The sequence below is a fragment of the Prionailurus bengalensis genome, chromosome C1 (genome assembly GCF_016509475.1).
Source record: "Prionailurus bengalensis isolate Pbe53 chromosome C1, Fcat_Pben_1.1_paternal_pri, whole genome shotgun sequence".
In the NCBI taxonomy this organism is placed as follows: domain Eukaryota; kingdom Metazoa; phylum Chordata; class Mammalia; order Carnivora; family Felidae; genus Prionailurus; species Prionailurus bengalensis.
Window position 1 is genome coordinate 20171330 of NC_057345.1, and position 18337 is coordinate 20189666.

An 18337-nucleotide genomic window follows, 5' to 3' on the forward strand; every position below is an offset into this window, starting at 1 on the left:
GGGGCGTGGCGACGCGGAGCGTTTCCCCTCCGGGTTTGGTCTCCGCTAGCGGGTTTGGGGTGGTGGGGGGAACTCTAGCCCAGATTTTCCCGACCTTCCCCCCGCCCAAATTGGAAGATAAAGAGAAATCCGGTAGTAAACTTCTTTATTCTCCCGTTAGGTCACAGACCCGGGCCACCTTCCCGCGACCTTTCCGTTGTCCGCTCCCAGCCAGTCACGGGTGGAGGCGATGGAGGGCCCGCCCCGAGATCGTGCCTTCCCAAGCACCGCGGGTCCTTCTCCTCTTCCAGGCCCGTTTCCCCCTCTTTCTGACCTTTACAGTGAACCCCCCGCTCAGCGAAGGTTGTGCTGACAACTTCAGTCAATCCAACTGTTCAAGGTACTGGAGGAGGCAACATGGGCAAGCCCAAACAGGGACTGGGGTTAGGAGACCACTGAGGTCATTCAGCCCTAATATTAAAAGAGGACAGGGGGCTTTTGGTAAAAATGTCCTTGAGGTAGAGCGCCAGAAGGCAAGTTCAGAACAGAACACTGTGAACAAGCTGCGCAGATTACTGGTCCCAGAGTTCTTTCGGTTGTGGTGGGACATAAGGCCAAGGCAGAGGGCTGCCACTGGTGCAGTTATGAGTGACACTAAGGAAGGCCTGAAGCTGTCACTCATGCTCCGAGGGGTTGTCCAAGGCACAGCTGGAACTCCTCACAAATGCCACGTCTGCCCGAAACTTCATGCTGGTGGGTGGCTGGCGTCGGAGCAGCGACTCCCCTTGGTCTTGGGGTAGGGGCTCATCATAGATGGTGGAGATGAGCCCCAAGCCAGTTCCACGGGGTCTCTTCAGTTGCCCAAATGGCTGTAGCTTCTCTCCGTGGTACCTGCATTAAAAAGGGCTCAAACTGAGAGGCCTGCTCTCAAACTCCAATAAAGGGTTGGGAAAAGACAGAGAAGTAGCTACTGCACGTCTGGTTTGTCCCAAAGATCGAGCCTTTAAATTTGGATCTTTGCTCTTCAATCCTCTTATCTCTCCATCGACAGTGCCAGCAACCAGAGGTCTCACATGTTGCCTTCATTTAAAATAATACATAGAGTTTAGAACAAACGGTCACCATTCTGTGACTTACAGGCACTCCCTAACAGCAATCAAGTCCAAACTCCTCAGACCAGGGGGTATGACTTCCACAGGAGATCAGTGATCCTATCAAGCCTTAGAGCTTGGTCTAAAAAATTAACAGTGCCAGACCTACCTTTTCCTTCTAATTCTGCTTTGAAGCTCAACCCTAGGAGTCTCCAATACCCTTCCAAAACCAGACGGAAGGGGGGGAAACCAGGGTACAGATGAAAGCCTAGCTTGGGCCCCCAGGAAAGTCTCTCGGCCATACTCACCCCAATCCACGCTTGCATCTAGGGTGCTGGCCATCACTATCCAGGGCCTCAGGCACCCCTGAACACCGGCTTCCCAGACCCTTGCCCTCAGCCCAGCCCTGCTGCTCCATCACCTTCCGTCCAATGCCCTGTAGAGGGAAGGGCAAAGACTCAACAGATGGGGCTGCGGGGCAGGGGGGTGGGGGTGGCAGAAAGAATGGAGGTAGAGAAGGAAAAGAGAGGGGTCGATGGGCTAGACACAGTGCTTACCTTGGTGTGGCGCTCAAAGGTGCCCACTTGGCACTTGATCACAGAGCCATCCTCCTGGCCATCACGGAGTCTCCGTTCCAGACGCATTTGGACAGAGTCTCGGGCATCCTTGTCTCCACCATCTGAGGAAGCAGAGCTCAGTTTGTAGAAGGGTCTCTCTCAGCAGAAAGGGGGAAAATCAGGTTTCTAGGATCTCCTCACAAGATTTGCATATTCATCTTTATGGTGTTTTATTACTTTACTATGATCTCTCTCATTAGACTGGAGGCTCACCAAAAGTAGGAACCCTGGCTTTCCTATCTTACAGATGAGGAAACTGGTACAGAAAAGTCACCGAGCCATGAGATGAGAAACAGAATTCGAACTCAGGTCTTCTCCTCCTACCCCAACGTCTCCCAGGTCATTTTTGACTCCTGAATCTAAATTCTCCTTTTTCAAAAATCTTTGTTGTTGTTTATTTTTGAGAGAGAGATTGAGAGAGCGAGTGGGGAGGGGCAGAGAGAGGGAGACAAAGAATCCAAAGAGGGCTCCACACTGACAGCAGAGAGCCCCATGTGGGGCTTGGAACTCACAAACCACAAGATCACAACCTGAGCGAAAGTCGGACACTTAACCAACTGAGCCACCCAGGCACCCCTCCAGAATCTAAATTCTCAACCAGAGCCTGAACACCTCAACCTCCCATTCTACCAGGGTCTGCCCATCAGAACCAGAGCCTCCTGAGGGCTGACCCCACATGTCCTTCCTCTACAAAGGAAAAGGGCTCTGCCCACAACCAGCATTTAATGCACACAACTAGAGATGATTTAAGAGGGGAACGCTCTCAGTGGGCTACCCCAGGGGAACTGGTCCTGTCTCGGCCTCTGCTAAGCAAGCCCTAGTAGAGTGTCCTTGCAAGGTCAGGGCACCAGTTCCACCTCCCCATACTGTAATCCCTGGCCCAGTACCTCTGTCGTAGTATACACTCATGTCCACATCCCAGTCATCGGCTGTCTGTTCATCAAAGTCTGCAAATAAAAAGCATCGAAGAGAGTAAACTAAGGATTCGCAGTTCTGTTGAGAGTTAAATCTAGACTTAGACATATGTTCTAGAACTTGGGGCTCTTTTTTTAAATGTTTATTTATTTTGAGAGAGAGCAAGAGTGAGTGCACACGAGTGGGGCAGAGAGGTGGGGGAGAGGGGGAGACAGAGAGAGAAAGAGAGAGAGAAAGAGAGAGAGAGAGAGAGAGAGAATATATCCCAAGCAGGCGCCACACTGACACAGGGCTCGATCCCACGAAATATGAGATCACGACCTGAGCTGAAATCAAGAATCAGATGCTCAACCGACTGAGCCACTCAGGTGCCCTTAGAACTTGGGGCTTTTGATTATATTGTAAAATATCTCCGCTGGGGGGCATTCAGAATTTGCAGGGGCGGAGGGCATTTTTTCCTCATTCCACTAATCCGCCACCCCCGAAAAGGATGACTGGCCTCTCACACACAATCAAGGCAAGTCTCTTCTCTAGCCCCATATTTGGCCTCCTTGCCAGAGAATCCCCGTGTGGAATGGAGAGCCCTGAGTGGATGCAGCAGGGATCACTCCTGCCCTTGCCTGGTTGCCAGCATTACCTCCTTCCTCCTCCTGCCAGAACTGGGCATCAGTGTAGAATACCAGGCCGGAGCCGCCCTTCTCCCACTTGAGCTCGATTTCCTCCTCAAAGAGCCGCTCAGTGGTACGCTCCTGCCTGGTCACATCTTCATGCAGTGCCTCATGACGCTCCCACTCCTCACCGCGGTCATCGTCCTTGGAGAAGGTAGACAGAGGTTTTCTGTCTGTTCAGCATCCTGACCTCATGCCCACAAGGAGGACAGCTCAGAGCACAGCAGGCTCCATTCCTCCAAATTTCTCTTAGAAGCAGCACACATTTGGTCCTTGGAGCCTTGCCCAACACATCTCTCCATCCGTGTCACAACACTTGGTGCCTTCCCCCAAGCCCAACTCACTCTTATCCCCGTGCTTCTGGCCATGCCGTTCCCCCTGCTGGGACTATCTGCCCTCCTCTCCCACCACTTTTTCTTCACCTGGTGAATCCTCATCCCTCAAGTTCTACAGCCCACGTGAAGCCCCCACACTGAGGCCACAGCACTCTCGCTCGTCTCCAAACTCCTCAGTTTGGAGGTAATCGGTACACGCTGTTTAGGCCTCTATACGTTATGTCGTAAAGAAAAAAGGGACAATAAATAATACCTATTGTCTACTGTGCGTCAGGCCCTTCTCATAACTTAGCTCCTTTAATCACCCCAACAGCCCTGTGAGGTTGAGTACCATCATTCCCATTCTACTGATGAGGAAACCTGGGTCCAGAGGAGTAAGGTGATTTGCCCGAGATAGTACATGGAGAGTGGCAGAGCCAGCATTCAAACCCACGTGGCTACACCATACAGCCTTTCCAGATGCTGCTGCTTTTTTCTTTTCAGGCAGTATTAAGGCTCTTCCAGGGCAGGAAATGGATCTTGGAATGTCTCTGGAATCCTGCGCTAGCCTATGTGTACAACTGCTTGCCTAGACTTGCAGAATGATAGGATGACTCTTGGCTTGAAATCTTGGGGGCGCCTGTCCTAGTTAAACTCCAAGAAGCCTCAGGAATCACTGCTGCAGAGCAGGTGCTGGGAAAAGTCCAGAGAGTACTACACTAAGGATGTGGTACAGATGTTAGCAGCTCTGGGCTGGCGGTTGGAAGACACAGATGAATTATTGTTTCACCCAGAGTATGCACACGCACAAAGTTTCCCCCCAAAGCACACCTTTCCTAATTTTATGGATGAACACCCAAATCTGGAGAAAGAGGTAGAAGAAATGTCTATCGCACATGATAAAAAATGAGAGTGGAAGCTGGTGTTCAAGCTACAGACTCAAGGTCAGAAAATAGATGTGACTTCTCAGCCACGTAATAAAAGCACACCGAGGTTAGACAAGCAGCAAAGGGGACCAAGTTCACATCCCACATCTGCCTCTAATTCCTTAGATGATTTTACTTCTTGGTGGGTACATTTTCAATTATGAAGAGGACCTCCTTACATTCCTTCTAGAGAATGCAAAGAAGGTCCCTTTGAGAATCTTCCGATAAGCTCTGGCCTCTCTCCTCAAAGAAATGCATATTTGCACATGCAAATGCAGTTTTATAGTTTTATATTTAATTGCAGGGAGTTCTAACTCTGGAATTCTCCTGAGAACCGCCCCCCGCCCCCCGCCAGGTTTAGAACTATTGTAATACACAATTGAAGAGTGGTAGTATCTTGATGGCCGAGCCTCTCTAAGCTGCCAGCAAAGAAAGGGTAGCTCACTCTACTCACGTCATCTGAGTGTGACTCTTCTTCCTCCTCCTTTTCCCCTTCCTCCTCTGGCTCTCCATAGGAGGTGGCTGGTATGTCCCCCAGGCAGCTTCCTTGGGGTATTTCCTCGCCTTCGGCGGTATACACAAGGTCTTCCTGCTCCACAGTCTCTGAGTCCTCATACTTGAAGGGTACGTTGCCATAGCGCCGGGAAGAACCTGTCTTGGGAAACTGGAGCTGCAGCTGGGTGATGATCCGAGGGGGTAGGCGGCAGGCCCGGATCAATTCCAAAAAGACCCGCAGAGGAGTCCCCACATTTCCATTGGGCATCAGCACTGGTGGGTTCAGCTCTGGCAGTTGCCTCAGGTCAGCCAGAGTAAAGGCTTCACACTGAGCTTTCCGACTCTGCAGCTCCTTGCAGGTTTTGAAAGGAAAGGAGCCGAAACCTTGGAAAGCAGAAGGAAGAATGGCTCTTGAAACCTCGAAGCCTCCAGCAACACTTGAGCCAGAAATTGGCTCAGATCTTTTAGCCTAATGCTATTCCTCCCTTTCATACTTTTCCAGAGTAACTTCCTCCATTTCCTGACCAGAACCACCTAACAATTTCATGCCATTTCTCATCACCTTGGCTGAGCACACAAGTTTCTTTTAGATCTGGTTCCTGTCGACTTTTTGATTCTCAACTGCCACCAACCCCCACTCCCTGTGCATCCTCAAACCATGTGCTTCAACCATACCAAACAATTTAACATGCCCTGAAAGTTCCATGGACTTTCACATCTCTGTCTGTGTCTCTGCAAGTGCCATTTACTTTGAACACCGTTCCTTCCCACAAACTCCTGTGTATCTTTCAGATCCAGATGAAAAGCCACATTTCCTGATCCCTCTAGGAGATCAGTTTCTCCCTCCTCTGTCATCTCACACTTGCTGATACAGAGCATAGGCTCTGGGTCAATATGCCTGGGTTTGTACTGTGACCCTGCCACTTCCTAGCTCTGTAACCTTGGGCACGTAACACACCTTCTGTATCCCTCAGTATCCTTACCTATAAAATGGGTAACAATAGCTCCTACCTTATAGGATTGTTGTGAGGAGTCAATAAGAAAATGAAAGGCTTAGAACAATGCCTAGTAAGCACACAGGAAGTGCTCAGCAAATGTTAACAATTAGAATGCCATCTCTGTGACAGTTACTTTTTTACAGATCTGTTTTCCTCTCTGAATCCTGAGCACAGACTATGTCTGTTTTCTGCACAGCAGCGAGAATCACACTGGGTGAGCACAAAAGCTAGATGTGTCGAATAAATGAATTCGAGAACTCTGCGCTGTTCCCTGCCACCCATCAAAGTGACTTCCAGAGCTGTCCAGAGAAAAGAGATTGTCTTTTCATTTGCATCTTGCCAAGAGAGGGCTGGGTAGGAAGCAACAAAAAAATGTAATAAAGACAATAAGTGAATAAGAAGCCTCGTTTCCCTTTTTTCCTTCTGTGTCAGTGCAATATCGACCTCTCAGAGAGAAAAAAAAAAAAAAGGTCTCAGAAGAAATGTAATAAACTGGAAAAAGAAGGATCATCCCAATAGGCCTCTTTCCGTACCCTCCCCCCACGACCTCCACCCCTAAACTTAACATGGCGTTGAGCCTGAAGCTCTGTCCGGCAGTGACCTAAACTCTTAAAGAGCCTGATAATCAGAGACCTGACTTATCCCCTCATGAAAGGTGTCTCTGTTCCAGGGCCGGTAGGCTTAGTCTATTATCTTCCCCATCCGTACCTGATGCCTCAGTAGGTAGCCGAAGTCTGCGGATGTAACAACGACCCGGCAACCAAGTCCCCTGAGTATCCAGCCACCGGCGGCCGGAGTACATGCGAAGAAGCTGCTGGGCCTGAGCTGTCCCCCGTACCGAGATGACGCAGCAGCAGGTGCGGGTCTGGGCGGGAGCAGAGTCCGGAGGGGAAAGAGTGCGAGCATCGGTGACTGAAGTCTGGGCGAGAACCTGGCCGATAGGAGTTGGGGCAGTGTCGGGAGAAGCCTGGGAAGGAGCCCGCTCAGGCCGATGCCGGTAGTGGAAACACAGGAAACCACAGCCACGCTGTTCTCGGAACTGGCTAAAGTAGTTCCGGAGATGGGCAGAGCGCAAACCCGAGGGAATGCCGCTCACTATTAAGTAGACTGTGGCCTCCTCCTCCGCCTCGCTGGGCACCGCCATCTTGCGTTGTCACATGATCGGCTGTTTCCAACTCTCGCGAGAATATCGCGGCACCGAGGCCTCCGTGGTGCACTGATGTGTAACTGGTGATTAGTCCGTCGGGTGGTGGTTGAGGAGCTAGAAGGCGCGGGATTTGGGGCCGTTTCCCGCAGAGAGCAGCCGGCGATGATGAAAACATCACTTGGGAAATGTGTTTACAGATCGCTTTCGTAAGACTCTGATGATGATAAAATTAGAAGCCTGAGGGAGGGGCACTTTTTAAGATTTTTAGTTGTTGGGGATTTCCCACACCTAATCTCAGTTTTCTCAGTTTAGAGACATTTTAGTGGTTCAGCCACTTTTTCCAAAGCGTATTCAGGCACTCCCACACATCTCTAAGAAAGAGATAATCCAACTGAGAAGTGGACTAAACATCCAATTAACAATGAAAGAGCATCAATCGCATTAATAATCAAGGAAATCTAGTGAGACGTACTTAACATCCACCAGATTGGCAAAATTTTTTAAATCCTAGGTACTGGTGATAGTGCAGAGTAACTGGATCTCCCATGCGCTGCTGTGGAGTGGAAACTAGTACAACCACTTTGGAAAACAATACGACGTAACCCCGTAGAAGGAAGTGAAGCTACCCATATTCCACTTCTCTGTATATACTTAAATTTTTGCATATGTCCCTGTATTGACAATGTTGAGCTTCACCCAGCCCTGTGATCCTGGAAAACAGTGAAGGTTAAGAAACCCGATCCCACCCTTTTGTGTTCTAGAACACAGCTTACTGCAAAGAAACACGCCTCCTTATATGACTTAGATAAAACTCACAGGTGCTCCCTTGTATACGTATGTATGTCAAGGCTAGCCACAGACTCCAAATTCCAGTCTTTGCCTCGTAAACGCTTAGATGAACTGCTTGTTCCCACTGATCAATCAGAACCAAATGCTTGTTAACCAAACTTTGGTTAAGCTCCTCTCCTTCCCCCAAGTCCCTGAACTTTGCCTCCCCCACCCACCCACCAAGTGGTGAGCCAGCGCACAACCCCTCCTGAGAATAGGCTGGGTTCAGGGTAAAACATTTTCTGATCTACTGTCTCATCCTGCCACTCCTGATCACCCCACTTCCTCAGACCCAGTTCTTTCTAGCCCTGTTTACTCCTCCCTATGAATGATCCACCCCTCTTGTCTCAACCTTGAAGGCACGCGTAGATCTTATGGTCCCATGGCAATAAGTTTCTTCTCCATTGCAATAGTTCCTTTCTTCGCTTGCAACAATCATTTAAAAAGAAGTCTCTTCTTACTGAGTCCAGATTTGTATTTTATATGACAATATATATGAGTATTCATAGATGCAGTGATTGTAAGAGCAAAAAGTTGGCATTTAGTACGATTTTTTTAAAGTTATTTATTTTGACAGAGTGCATGAGCGGGGGAGGGGCAGAGAATCCCAAGCAGGCTCCGCACTGCCAGTGCACAGGCCAAACCCATGAACTGTGAGATCATGACCTGAGCCGATGTCAGAAGTTAGATGCCTGACTGACTGAGCCACCCAGGCGCCCCCGGCATTTAGTACTTTTCAGCAGGTATATGATGATGAGGGAAAATGAGCAAGTAGGAAATAGAATTCATTATATAAAGTTGAAAAATACAAACTAAAAACTACTTTTTAGTGATACATAAATAAATATGACTTAAAATAAGAAAGAAAAGTAAGGAAATGATTAACCCCAAATGCAGGGTAATCATTACCTTTAGGAGGGAGGTGACTTCAAAATTTATGGGACATGATGAGGGTTCATTGTACTGTTATCCTTTACACTTAACATATATTTAAAAAAATTTTTATTTGAGAGACAGAGAGAGAGAGAGAGAGAACGGTGGAGGGGCAGAGAGAGAGAGGGAGACAGAGAATCCGAAGCAGGCTCCAGGCTCTGACCTGTCAACACAGAGCCCGACATGGGGCTCAAACCCACAAACCATGAGATCATGACATGAGCTGAAGTCGAATGCTTAACCAACTGAGCCACCCAGGCGCCCCTATACTTAACATATGTTTTGTAAATGCTATTTTGTTTTACTCAATTTTAGTAAAACATCTTAAAAGGGAAAACAATTCATTTCAAAAAACAATAAAGCAAATGTTTACTTTGTGTTGATCACGAATAGACACCTGTTTGAGGGAAAAAAAGTTCTAATGGGAGTCTGGGTAATTGTGGATAGGATCATTTTACATACCTGGATTTTAAAATCTGCTGATGGAAGTGTAAATTGGTACACCCATTTTGGAAAACTTGACAAGATCTACTTAAGTTGAGCACACATTCTGTGACTTGGTAATGACACTTCTTGCTATATAACATCAGATCTGCAAACATCTGTGCACCAAAAGGTGTGTGCAGGAATAGTCTCAGAAATATTATTTGAGGGGCACCTGGGTGGCTCAGTCAGTTAGGCGTCTGACTTCGGCTCAGGTCATGATCTCACGGTTTGTGGGCTCGAGCCCCACGTCGGGCCCTGTGCTGACAGCTCAGAGCCTGGAGCCTGCTTTGGATTCTGTGTCTCCTTCTCTCTCTCTGCTCCTCCCCCACTCACACACTGTCTCTCTCTGCCTCAAAAATAAACATTAAAAAAAAAAAAGAAATATTATTCGATGAACCCAAAGGGTCATCAGCAGTATCTTGGATAAGTGAATTGTAGCGTAGTAATGGGATACTTTACGGCAATGAATATGAATGGGTCGGAATGACTCTCAGACATAATGGAAGTGAAAGACAAACAAAAGAGTATATGCTGTACGGTTCCATTTATACAAAGTTTAAGGCAAACAGTCTCACTTATGATGCTGGAAACCAGGGATAGTGATGCCATTTAGTGGGGAGGGGAAGCGTGGTGAAGAGGATGGTTTCTGGGGTGTTGCTAAAGCTCTATTTCTTGAGCTGGGCAGTGCTTCCAGGGAGGGGCTCATTTTGTGATAACTCATCAAACTGTACATGCGTGATTTGTGTGTTTTTCTGTACATTATACAGAAAAGGTTGAATTAAAACCATATTTTGAAAAATCTGAAAATAGAAAAGTAAATGCGTTACAGCAAGCAAGACGTGGGCTCGGGAAGCGCTGTTAGCTGACCCAAGAAGGTATGCACTTATGGTTCCACACCATTGCCACTGTGGGCCTAAATTTCCAGAACTCAGTCTGTAGTAGACTCAGTAAATCCCCGCTGATTCAAAGAATATTCCTGGCACTAACATGGGAATGTGCCATTGGGTGTGGCTGGGGACTGTCTCCAGGGAAAGGGGGGCCACTTCCCTGGGGGAACACACAGGCCAGACTTCTCATCAAAAACTTAAACCCAAGGGTAACCGAGGCTACATTTCCCCTCTTGTTCCACCTTGTAGTGTGGTGGGGAAGGGAAGGGGTGTTAGGTACTGTCATTCATTCTCCAGTTGATCATCCCTAGCCTTTAAAAAAAAAAAAAAAAGATTTTATTTTCAGTAATCTCTACACCCAGCGTGGGGCTCAAACTCACAACTCCAAGATCCAGAGTTGCATGTTCCACCGACTGAGCCAGCCGGGTGCCCCAGATAATCCCTGGCCTTTAAAGACACAAGACAGCCTGGTGACTAAGAGCATAGGGCCAAAGTTCAGACCGTTTGAGTTTTAATCCTGACTGTACTTATTAACTGTGTAACATTGAGCAAGTCGCTTAACCTCTCTGTGCCTCAGTTTCTTCACTTGTAAAATAGAGACAATGATGATAATTCCCTCACAGTTATTGTGAGAATTGAGCAATGGAACCCATGTAATATGTTGAGAGCATCGCTCTCAATAAATGTTAGCTGGTTATTATTTAGTAGTCACCTAGAATGACCTGCCAGGAATGAATGAATGATCCCCTCTGTTAAACCTGATTCCCCTGAGATCTTAGCCTTGTTGCCTCCATCGGTTTCACTGGGATTGCCTTTCTCTGCTGCCTTGTTCTGTGACATGGTCCCTGTCCACCTTTCTAGGCCCATCTCTTGCTGCCCTGGGCCCAAGTTGCTCCCAGACCATCTGCAGTTACCTGAACACCTTGCTCTCTGTCACCTCTGTGATTTTGCACCTGTCATTCCCTCTATCTGGAATGTCCATCCCTTGGTTACCTGGCAAACCCCTATTCATTCTCTTTAGCTCAGAGCAGTGACCACTTGACTGAAGCATTATTCCACCACCAGGCAGATTTAATCACTCCCTCTTCTGAGCTCCTGCTGCCCATTGAACGTACCTCTATCACATTTCAGATCACTCTGTGTTACAATTACTTATGTGTCTCTCTCTGCCAACGACAGGATGTTCAGTGAATGCAGGGACTGTATCTCGTGTATTTTGTGCCCCTTAGCATCTAGCACAAGGTCTAGTACAAGTGATCATCAAGAGAGATGTTGAATGATGGCATGAATGGATGGATGGATAGTGGGTGTTGGCTTTTTGCTGGTATCATAGGTTCTATGACACCGAGAGTCAGGGTGTATTGGCACATGACACAGCACACATCAGCTCAGTGCCTGACTGCTTAATAAGCAGTCAGTGATTAGGCTAATAAAGGTAGAGATAATGGTGATAATAAAATGGCACCCAACGCTGACCCAGAGCCACAGCCACTCTCCTGATTCCTAGTGAGTCATCCCTGGCTGGGCCTGAGCACAGGGATCATGGCTGATGGTCAGTAAACAGTGGCTGAGCTGGCTCCAGACAGCCTGCTCCTGGCCATGACTCATGCCAGCCTATGCTGGTGGCAAGGGCCTGGCCTCCACAGTCACACAGGCCTGAGTTCAAATCTCAGCACAGATAGTGATCAGTCATTGAGTAAGTTGCATACCCTGTCTGAGCCTGTTTCGTCCTCTTCCCTCTCTGGTTATGAGACACAATTCCCACTTGTAAGCTGCTGATAATGGAACACTGTCCCCCACCTTTGGAAGGCCTGCTGTCTCATGGAGAAAGCATTCTTGCTCATATTACATTGTATTATAATTCTCTCTTTAGTCTTGCTAGATTTGTCTTTATCTTCCTTGCAGAAGGTTTGGACAGGGCACAGGGAGCAACACAAGAGATACAGATGAGAAACAGACAGAAGTATAGCTCCATAACCATGTGGAGGGGTAGGGAAGAAGTTTGCGAAGGAGGAAGATAGGGCTAATGAGGGAAGCTATTTGGATGATGGAAACATTAGATAAGTTGAGGGAAAAGGCTGGGGTGGCTAGTGGAGAGGAGCACTTTCTAATGGTTGTTCACGGTTGGAGGAGGAAAGGGCAGAAAGATCCAGCCTGCAGGTTCAGAGAGGTGCAACAGTAAACTAACAGAGGCAGTTGCTGAAGGAACGTAGAAGATAGAATGACCTGAAATCCAGGAATCCTCTGAATTTGGCTCCTATGGGGAGACAAGGCATCTGCTCTTAGAAGAGTTGCCTCATGCATTTGCAAGGTGAAATGGGCGGTGTCTGTCAAAGTGCTGGGAAGGGCAGGGCAGGGAGAGGTGACTGGCGGCCCAAGGTCTGAGTTGGGGAGTTCTGGTGGGAGGTTAGGGGGCAAAGGAATGCAGGGCCTGTTCTGGGTTCTAAAGGATGCTTCTATTTGGGAATTTGATTACGTCCTGGCTTGGGGGAGCTGTTGAGCAAATGGCCTGTCTGAGAGGAGGGTAGATGTTGGGGGTCACCATGGGGAAAGGGGGTGATTGGTTAGTTGAGGCCCCAAAATGCCAGGCAGTTTGGGGCTGGATTAGCAGGCTCTGCGTAGACCATGAAGATGTGCAGACACAGGTCTGCTTACTTTGAGGGCCACTGTTCTCTTTCCTGTGACCTACAGAACATGGAGAACATTCCCCAGTGGAGGGTGTCTCCATAGCGTGTGCCCCACCCTTGGGCATAGGGATGTATGTGTGAACATCTGGCTTGGGTGCATGTCTCTATTGTCCTGTGTTTGGGTCTGCTGTATGTCACTGAGTGAGTGCATCTTGGCTGTGCTTTTCAATGCTGTGTGTGAGTGGATGGTGGTTCTGGTTTATGGGTCTGTAGGTGTGTCTGACTTGTACGTCTTTGTGTGTGTGTGTGTGTGTGTGTGTGTGTGTGTGTGTGTGAGAGAGAGAGAGAGAGAGAGAGAGAGAGAGACAGAGACAGAGACAGAGACAGAAACAGAGAGAGCTGTAGGTCTGAGTTGTATGTATCTTTGTTGTAGGGTGTGAGCTGTGCGTTTCTGTCACTCTGGGTGTCTGAGTGGTGAGTAGGTGATTGGGTAAGGGATGGGGTGCCCTTGCTGTGGCACTGGGTGCCCAGAATGGGTATATGGTTAGTTCCCTGTGGTCCGTATCCTGGGGGCCTTCAGCAGAGGCCTGAATGACAACTCTTCAACTGTTGTCCCTGAGTGAATGACCTCTCATTGAGCAATAATTAACTTGGCCCCATGAAGAGAATCCAAACTGGTGGTGAAGGGGGTAGGACTGGTAGGGGCAGGCCTTATTGCTAAAGAAGGAGGGAGGCCTGAAAGGGGGTCCTATAGGCATGTGTGTTGTTATCATTCCCTCCTGCCTGCAGGTCAGTTACCCTAACCTGGGTGATATTCAAAATATTTAACAAACACTGAGGGCCAGACATTGACCAATCAGAACAGACACAAGCCATGCACTGAATGGAGCGGTCCTGAAGTCCATGGCTATGCCAACCATTGCCCCTCTAGTTGTGGCCAATGAGAATGGATTCCAGGAGAAGGGCTGGGACAGCGGGGCCACGGAAGGGAACTCGGGGGTAGGGGGGAGCTCAGGGCAGTATCTGTGAACTAACTGCCATGGAAGTGTCTCCGACTTGAACATCTGGTGTGGCAGCTAAACCTCAGACAGCCTTGGCCTCCAAGCAGCTGCACCAGGTCAACCCTAGATGCCCTTGCCCCTCCCATTGGGAGAGCAGTGGACTATCCTCTTCTGTCATCAGCAGGGGCGGTGGAAGTGAGCGACCCCAAACTGCAGGAATTCCAGTGACCTTGTCTGTTTTAGTTTAGGAATGGACTGCTTCATATTCCTCACTGGCTGTGATCTGACGCTCGTTGAGGTGAGAGGGAGCCTGTAGGGGTCAGAGGTCAAGGGAGGGGTCAGTAGCGGATTTGGGGAGAGGGAGAGACACCCCCAGCCCCAAAGATAAACGCCAGGAAGTGAGGGGGTCCTGAACTGATCCCATCCCCTGGATTCAGACCTGTACAAAATAAATCTCATCCCCCAAAATGAAATAAGCATTCCACACCAAAAAATTAATATCCTAGTTCCCCGAGTGGCTCCAGCACTCCTTACGGTTTCTTTCTCTTGGACTCCTTCTGATAGGGGCAGGGTAGACCCTGGAGGTGGGACAGTCCCTTCCACATGCACAAATTACAGTGTCAGGCTCCAAGGGTGTCATGCCTTTTATTACAAAAACCAATAACTTAGACAAGTTCTGTACAAAGTCATTAGGACTCTTGGCCCAACGGGTCATCTAATCTTCCATCCCCACCTTGGGAGGGGACAGGAATCCTGGCCCAGAGGCTCTAGGAATCACTAAGGGATGGCCAGAGAGCTGGAGCACCATGTCAAACCAAGGACGGCCAAGGGGACAGGTGTGGTGGGTGCGGAGCCCCAAAGCCCATCTTGTTGGGCGAGGACCAGCTTACTCCAGAAGCGCTGCTTATACAGACTTGCCCCCTCTGGGAGCATTAGGCCACCCCCGGGAACAGCTGGGCCAAGTCAGCGCTGCCAGCCTCCGTCCAACCTACACTTGATCTCTGCCTGGGCTGGAACAGGTTGGCTCAGCGAAAGCATGTCCTCGAGGAGGCCAGCGATGTCAGTGTCTCCAACAATAGGGCGAAAGAAGAGGTCCCCAAGCAGGCTGGGCGGAATGGACTTGAGGGTGGAGGCTGTGAGGAGGACACGGGCCAAGCGGCCCTGGCCTGCTGGGCACCAGGTCTCCAGGGCCTTGCACAGAGCATGATGAGCCTTTTGCTGCAGGTGTCCAACGTGGGAGGAGGCGTGGAGGCCCGGCACACCTGTGGGCAGAGAAGGTGAAGAGGGCTGGTGAGTACCCCACTCCCAGGCAGCAATCCTGGCCCAAGCCCTGAGGTTGCGGGGTTGGCCTTTGAGGCCCCATTACTACCTCCCCCATTTATTTATTTATCATTTTATTTATCCATCCATTTGTGGGACAGCCCAGAGTAATGGGTAAGAGCCAGGCTGCCTGGGTTTGAATCCCGCACTGTCACTTATCAGTGGCATGGCCTTGGATAAATTGATCTCTGTGCCTCAGTTTCCTCGTCTGTAAAATGGAGATAATAGTACCTATCTCCTAGGTATGTTATGAAGTTTAAATCAGCTAGTCTATGCAAAACCCTTATAATTGAGCCTGACATATGGCAGGCATAATATGAATATTCATTACTATCACCATAATTACTATAATTTAGATATTCCACTAGGGCTTTTTGGGGAGGAATTCTCATCTCACATTCCCATTCTTCTCTATGGGGTCCTCCTGAACCCACAGAATTTTCTGTGACGGAGGCACAGCTGTGTCTGCCCATCTTCCCGCCCCCAACTCCCACCTTCCCTGAGGGTCAGGACACTTTCTTAGATAGAGTGGCCAGGGCTAGTCTTGGGAATGAATAAACCTAAGTTCCCATCCCTGCTTTGCCCCTACCTGGCTGTGTGGATCTTCAGCAAATCACTTAACCTCTCTGAGCCTCTTTTGTGAGGTGGCTTTTTGGTGATAAGGAGGACCCAAAGAGATAACGGACGTGAAGCCCTTAGCAGGCGCCTTCCCTGGCTGGGCCCCAGGAGTGTCTAGAAGCTCACCAGGATTGAAGAGGATGGTCTCTTTCAGGTAGGCATATTCCTTGGGGCCCAGCTGCAGGCTCCAGAAGGACTCCAGGCAGCACTGAAGCCACTGTACCGCAGCCAGCGAGGGCTGGGGTCGATCTAGCAGCTGGCCGCTGCCTGAGCTGCTGCTGGGCTCCTCCAGCAAGATCTTCTTGAGTATGCTGGGAACTGGTGCCTCGGCCACCTCGAAAGTCACAGTGTCTTGGGCCAACCCCAGCAGGAAGAGGGGGCCCCAGCAGCCCCGCAGCAGCCGCTGCTGATCCTGGGGGGGCAGCTGGCAGAAGGACGGCAGGTTCCTGAGGAAGACCACTGTTCTGGCCAGAACATCCAAGGCTTCCCGGCAGGTGCGATGGGGAGCACACAGCCGGACAGGCCGGTGCTGCCTGCACAGGCAATGACTACGGGCTGGGGGCACAGAGGGCCTGGCCCTGAGGCTAGGGCTCAGAAGTGCATACAGAATGGCCGGGCGGCCTGCAGCACCCCGACACGAGCAGGTCCCTGGCTGGCTCGAACTCATGGCTGGGGATCTGCTCCTCCTTCCTCCCAGCTCTCCTGCCCTCTGCTCTGCGCTGTGGGTGCTATTTATAACCCCAGTGGGAGGGAGGGGGGAACAGCCTGACAACCTTGACTCCAGAAGTCATGTTCATTGAAAAAAAAAGAAACACTGCACTGACCCTGCAGGATTGGTGGGGAAGTGGTGGGGGAGGGGGCTTTGGGAGCTCCACGTGGCCCTGATATCACTTTAGTCAATGAAGCAGCCTATGCAGGGTACAGGACTGCCTGCTCGCTGGCCCGACTGCCCCTTATCGGATGACTCAAGTGGATAAACAAGGTCATTAACCCAGGCTGTACCAGGGCACCAAGGCCTCAGGTGCACCATCAGCAGGTGGTCATGGCAGGTTTCCCTATTGGTGCCTGTAGGACTCTCACTAAGCTGGGAAGCCAACCCCAGAGCTGGACAAGCCTTGAATGCAAGGCCCAACCTGGAAGTGCCTTATCACTGACTTGTTTGCCTAACCTTGGGGCTTTGCTCCTGTTGTTGGTAAGGAACAGGCTGCAGGGAAGGGAGCCAGGACCCTGGGGGGCTGGGAGGACTTTGCCCACTGTGCACACTAGGAGGCCTCCCTCCTCTGACTCCAGTTCTTGGGGGGGGGGGAACCCTGCAGAAATAAGGTCCTGAAGAACTCTCTCTCCTCAGCCTGGATTCCTAAAGCTCCCGAAAGGCTGTGTCTGCTGAGAAGCCCTCCCGGAACGATATTGAAATATGGCTGCTACTTACTGAGCACCTCCTGTGGGCCAAGAACTTTCCAGTCGAATATTAGAGCTTGCCTATGAGGCAAGATTCTTACTTTTTGAAACTCAAAGAGGTGAAGTGACTTGCCCAAGGTCACACCACCAAGAAGAGATCTGTCTGACTCCAAAGTCCTTGCTTGTTCCCCTGGATCCGCTGGCCCAGTTGTTCAGCCAGATCTGTGTAGCCTAAGCTTTCCAGAGCTGGTGGCTACCCGGGTCTCCACCTCGCGGCTACCTGGTCCACAGATATTGCCGACTTACGATCCGGGCAGAAACGCTGCTCTGCGCCAGCCACGTGGCAACTCTGTCCCGGGCATCTGTCTCAGGACGGTGGGGCATGGGGTCGAGGAGAGGGTGGGAAGGTCCTCGGCTGTGTCGTGTTCATGGACCTTGGCAAGCCCAGCTTGGCAAGCCTTCTGCTATAGCACACGGTTGGGCAGCCATCACCATCCCTGGCACGTGCTCCTGGCTCTGTCATTTTCCAGTTGTGTGACCTTGGGCTGATCCCTTAATCTCTGTGGGCCTCAGGAGCTTCATCTGGGACAATAACACAGTGAGGTGCTAGATGTGAAATTCTAAGCAGTTTCTGGCATTCGGTAGGAGGACTTTGCTCCTCCCTTTCCTCTGCCTAAGGAACCAAGCCCCAGCAGACAAACAGGTGCACATCTTTCATTCGATTGTGAATAATCTTAATCCTTACATTTGTAAAGTTCCTTCCACAACCTTCCACAACTGAAACCTCTTCAGCATCCCCTCGAAGGAGACTGGAGTCAGACCCCTCGGTTCAAATCCTGCCCCATCACTTAGCGTCATTGGGCAAGTCACTTTACATTGCTGTGCCTCAGTTTCCTCATCTTTAAAAGGTACAAGAAAGGCCAATAGTGCATATTGAGTTTATGGGCCCTGAAGCTTCTACAATTTGGAAGGTCCTCTTTAGGAATAGAAAATCAGGTATGAAAGCGAATATTTAAAGTGAGAAAACATGGGGGGGCCTGGCTGACTCAGTCAGTAGGTAGAGCATGTGACTTTTGATCTTGGGGTTTT

General features: G+C 49.8%; 2 protein-coding genes across 2 annotated transcripts; both read right to left on the minus strand.

The window, feature by feature from the left end:
• Positions 1–131: 131 nt before the first annotated feature.
• GPATCH3 (G-patch domain containing 3) lies at positions 132–7182 on the minus strand. The gene is made up of 7 exons (XM_043574164.1): positions 6712–7182; positions 4965–5389; positions 3240–3414; positions 2575–2634; positions 1628–1749; positions 1379–1506; positions 132–870 (listed from the first exon to the last, which is right to left on the minus strand). Exons 1-7 carry the CDS (start codon positions 7145–7147, stop codon positions 654–656), a joined length of 1563 nt encoding a protein of 520 aa, XP_043430099.1. The 5' UTR covers positions 7148–7182; the 3' UTR covers positions 132–653.
• Positions 7183–14538: 7356 nt separating this feature from the next.
• Positions 14539–16649, minus strand: NR0B2 (nuclear receptor subfamily 0 group B member 2). The gene is made up of 2 exons (XM_043574166.1): positions 15977–16649; positions 14539–15174 (listed from the first exon to the last, which is right to left on the minus strand). The coding sequence occupies exons 1-2, from the start codon at positions 16515–16517 to the stop codon at positions 14876–14878; spliced, it is 840 nt and encodes a 279-aa protein (XP_043430101.1). The 5' UTR covers positions 16518–16649; the 3' UTR covers positions 14539–14875.
• Positions 16650–18337: the final 1688 nt, after the last annotated feature.

Bases quoted from the DNA above. Each gene is read 5' to 3' on its own strand.
- GPATCH3 (XM_043574164.1), bottom strand. From the start codon at position 7,147: ATGGCGGTGCCCAGCGAGGCGGAGGAGGAGGCCACAGTCTACTTAATA. The intron at 5,390-6,711 runs GTACGGATGGGG...CTGCTTTCCAAG, and splicing joins GCTACCTACTGAGGCATCAG to GTTTCGGCTCCTTTCCTTTC. The intron at 2,635-3,239 runs GTAATGCTGGCA...TTTTATTTGCAG, and splicing joins CTGGCAGGAGGAGGAAGGAG to ACTTTGATGAACAGACAGCC.
- NR0B2 (XM_043574166.1), bottom strand. From the start codon at position 16,517: ATGAGTTCGAGCCAGCCAGGGACCTGCTCGTGTCGGGGTGCTGCAGGC. The intron at 15,175-15,976 runs GTGAGCTTCTAG...CTCTGCCCACAG, and splicing joins GACCATCCTCTTCAATCCTG to GTGTGCCGGGCCTCCACGCC.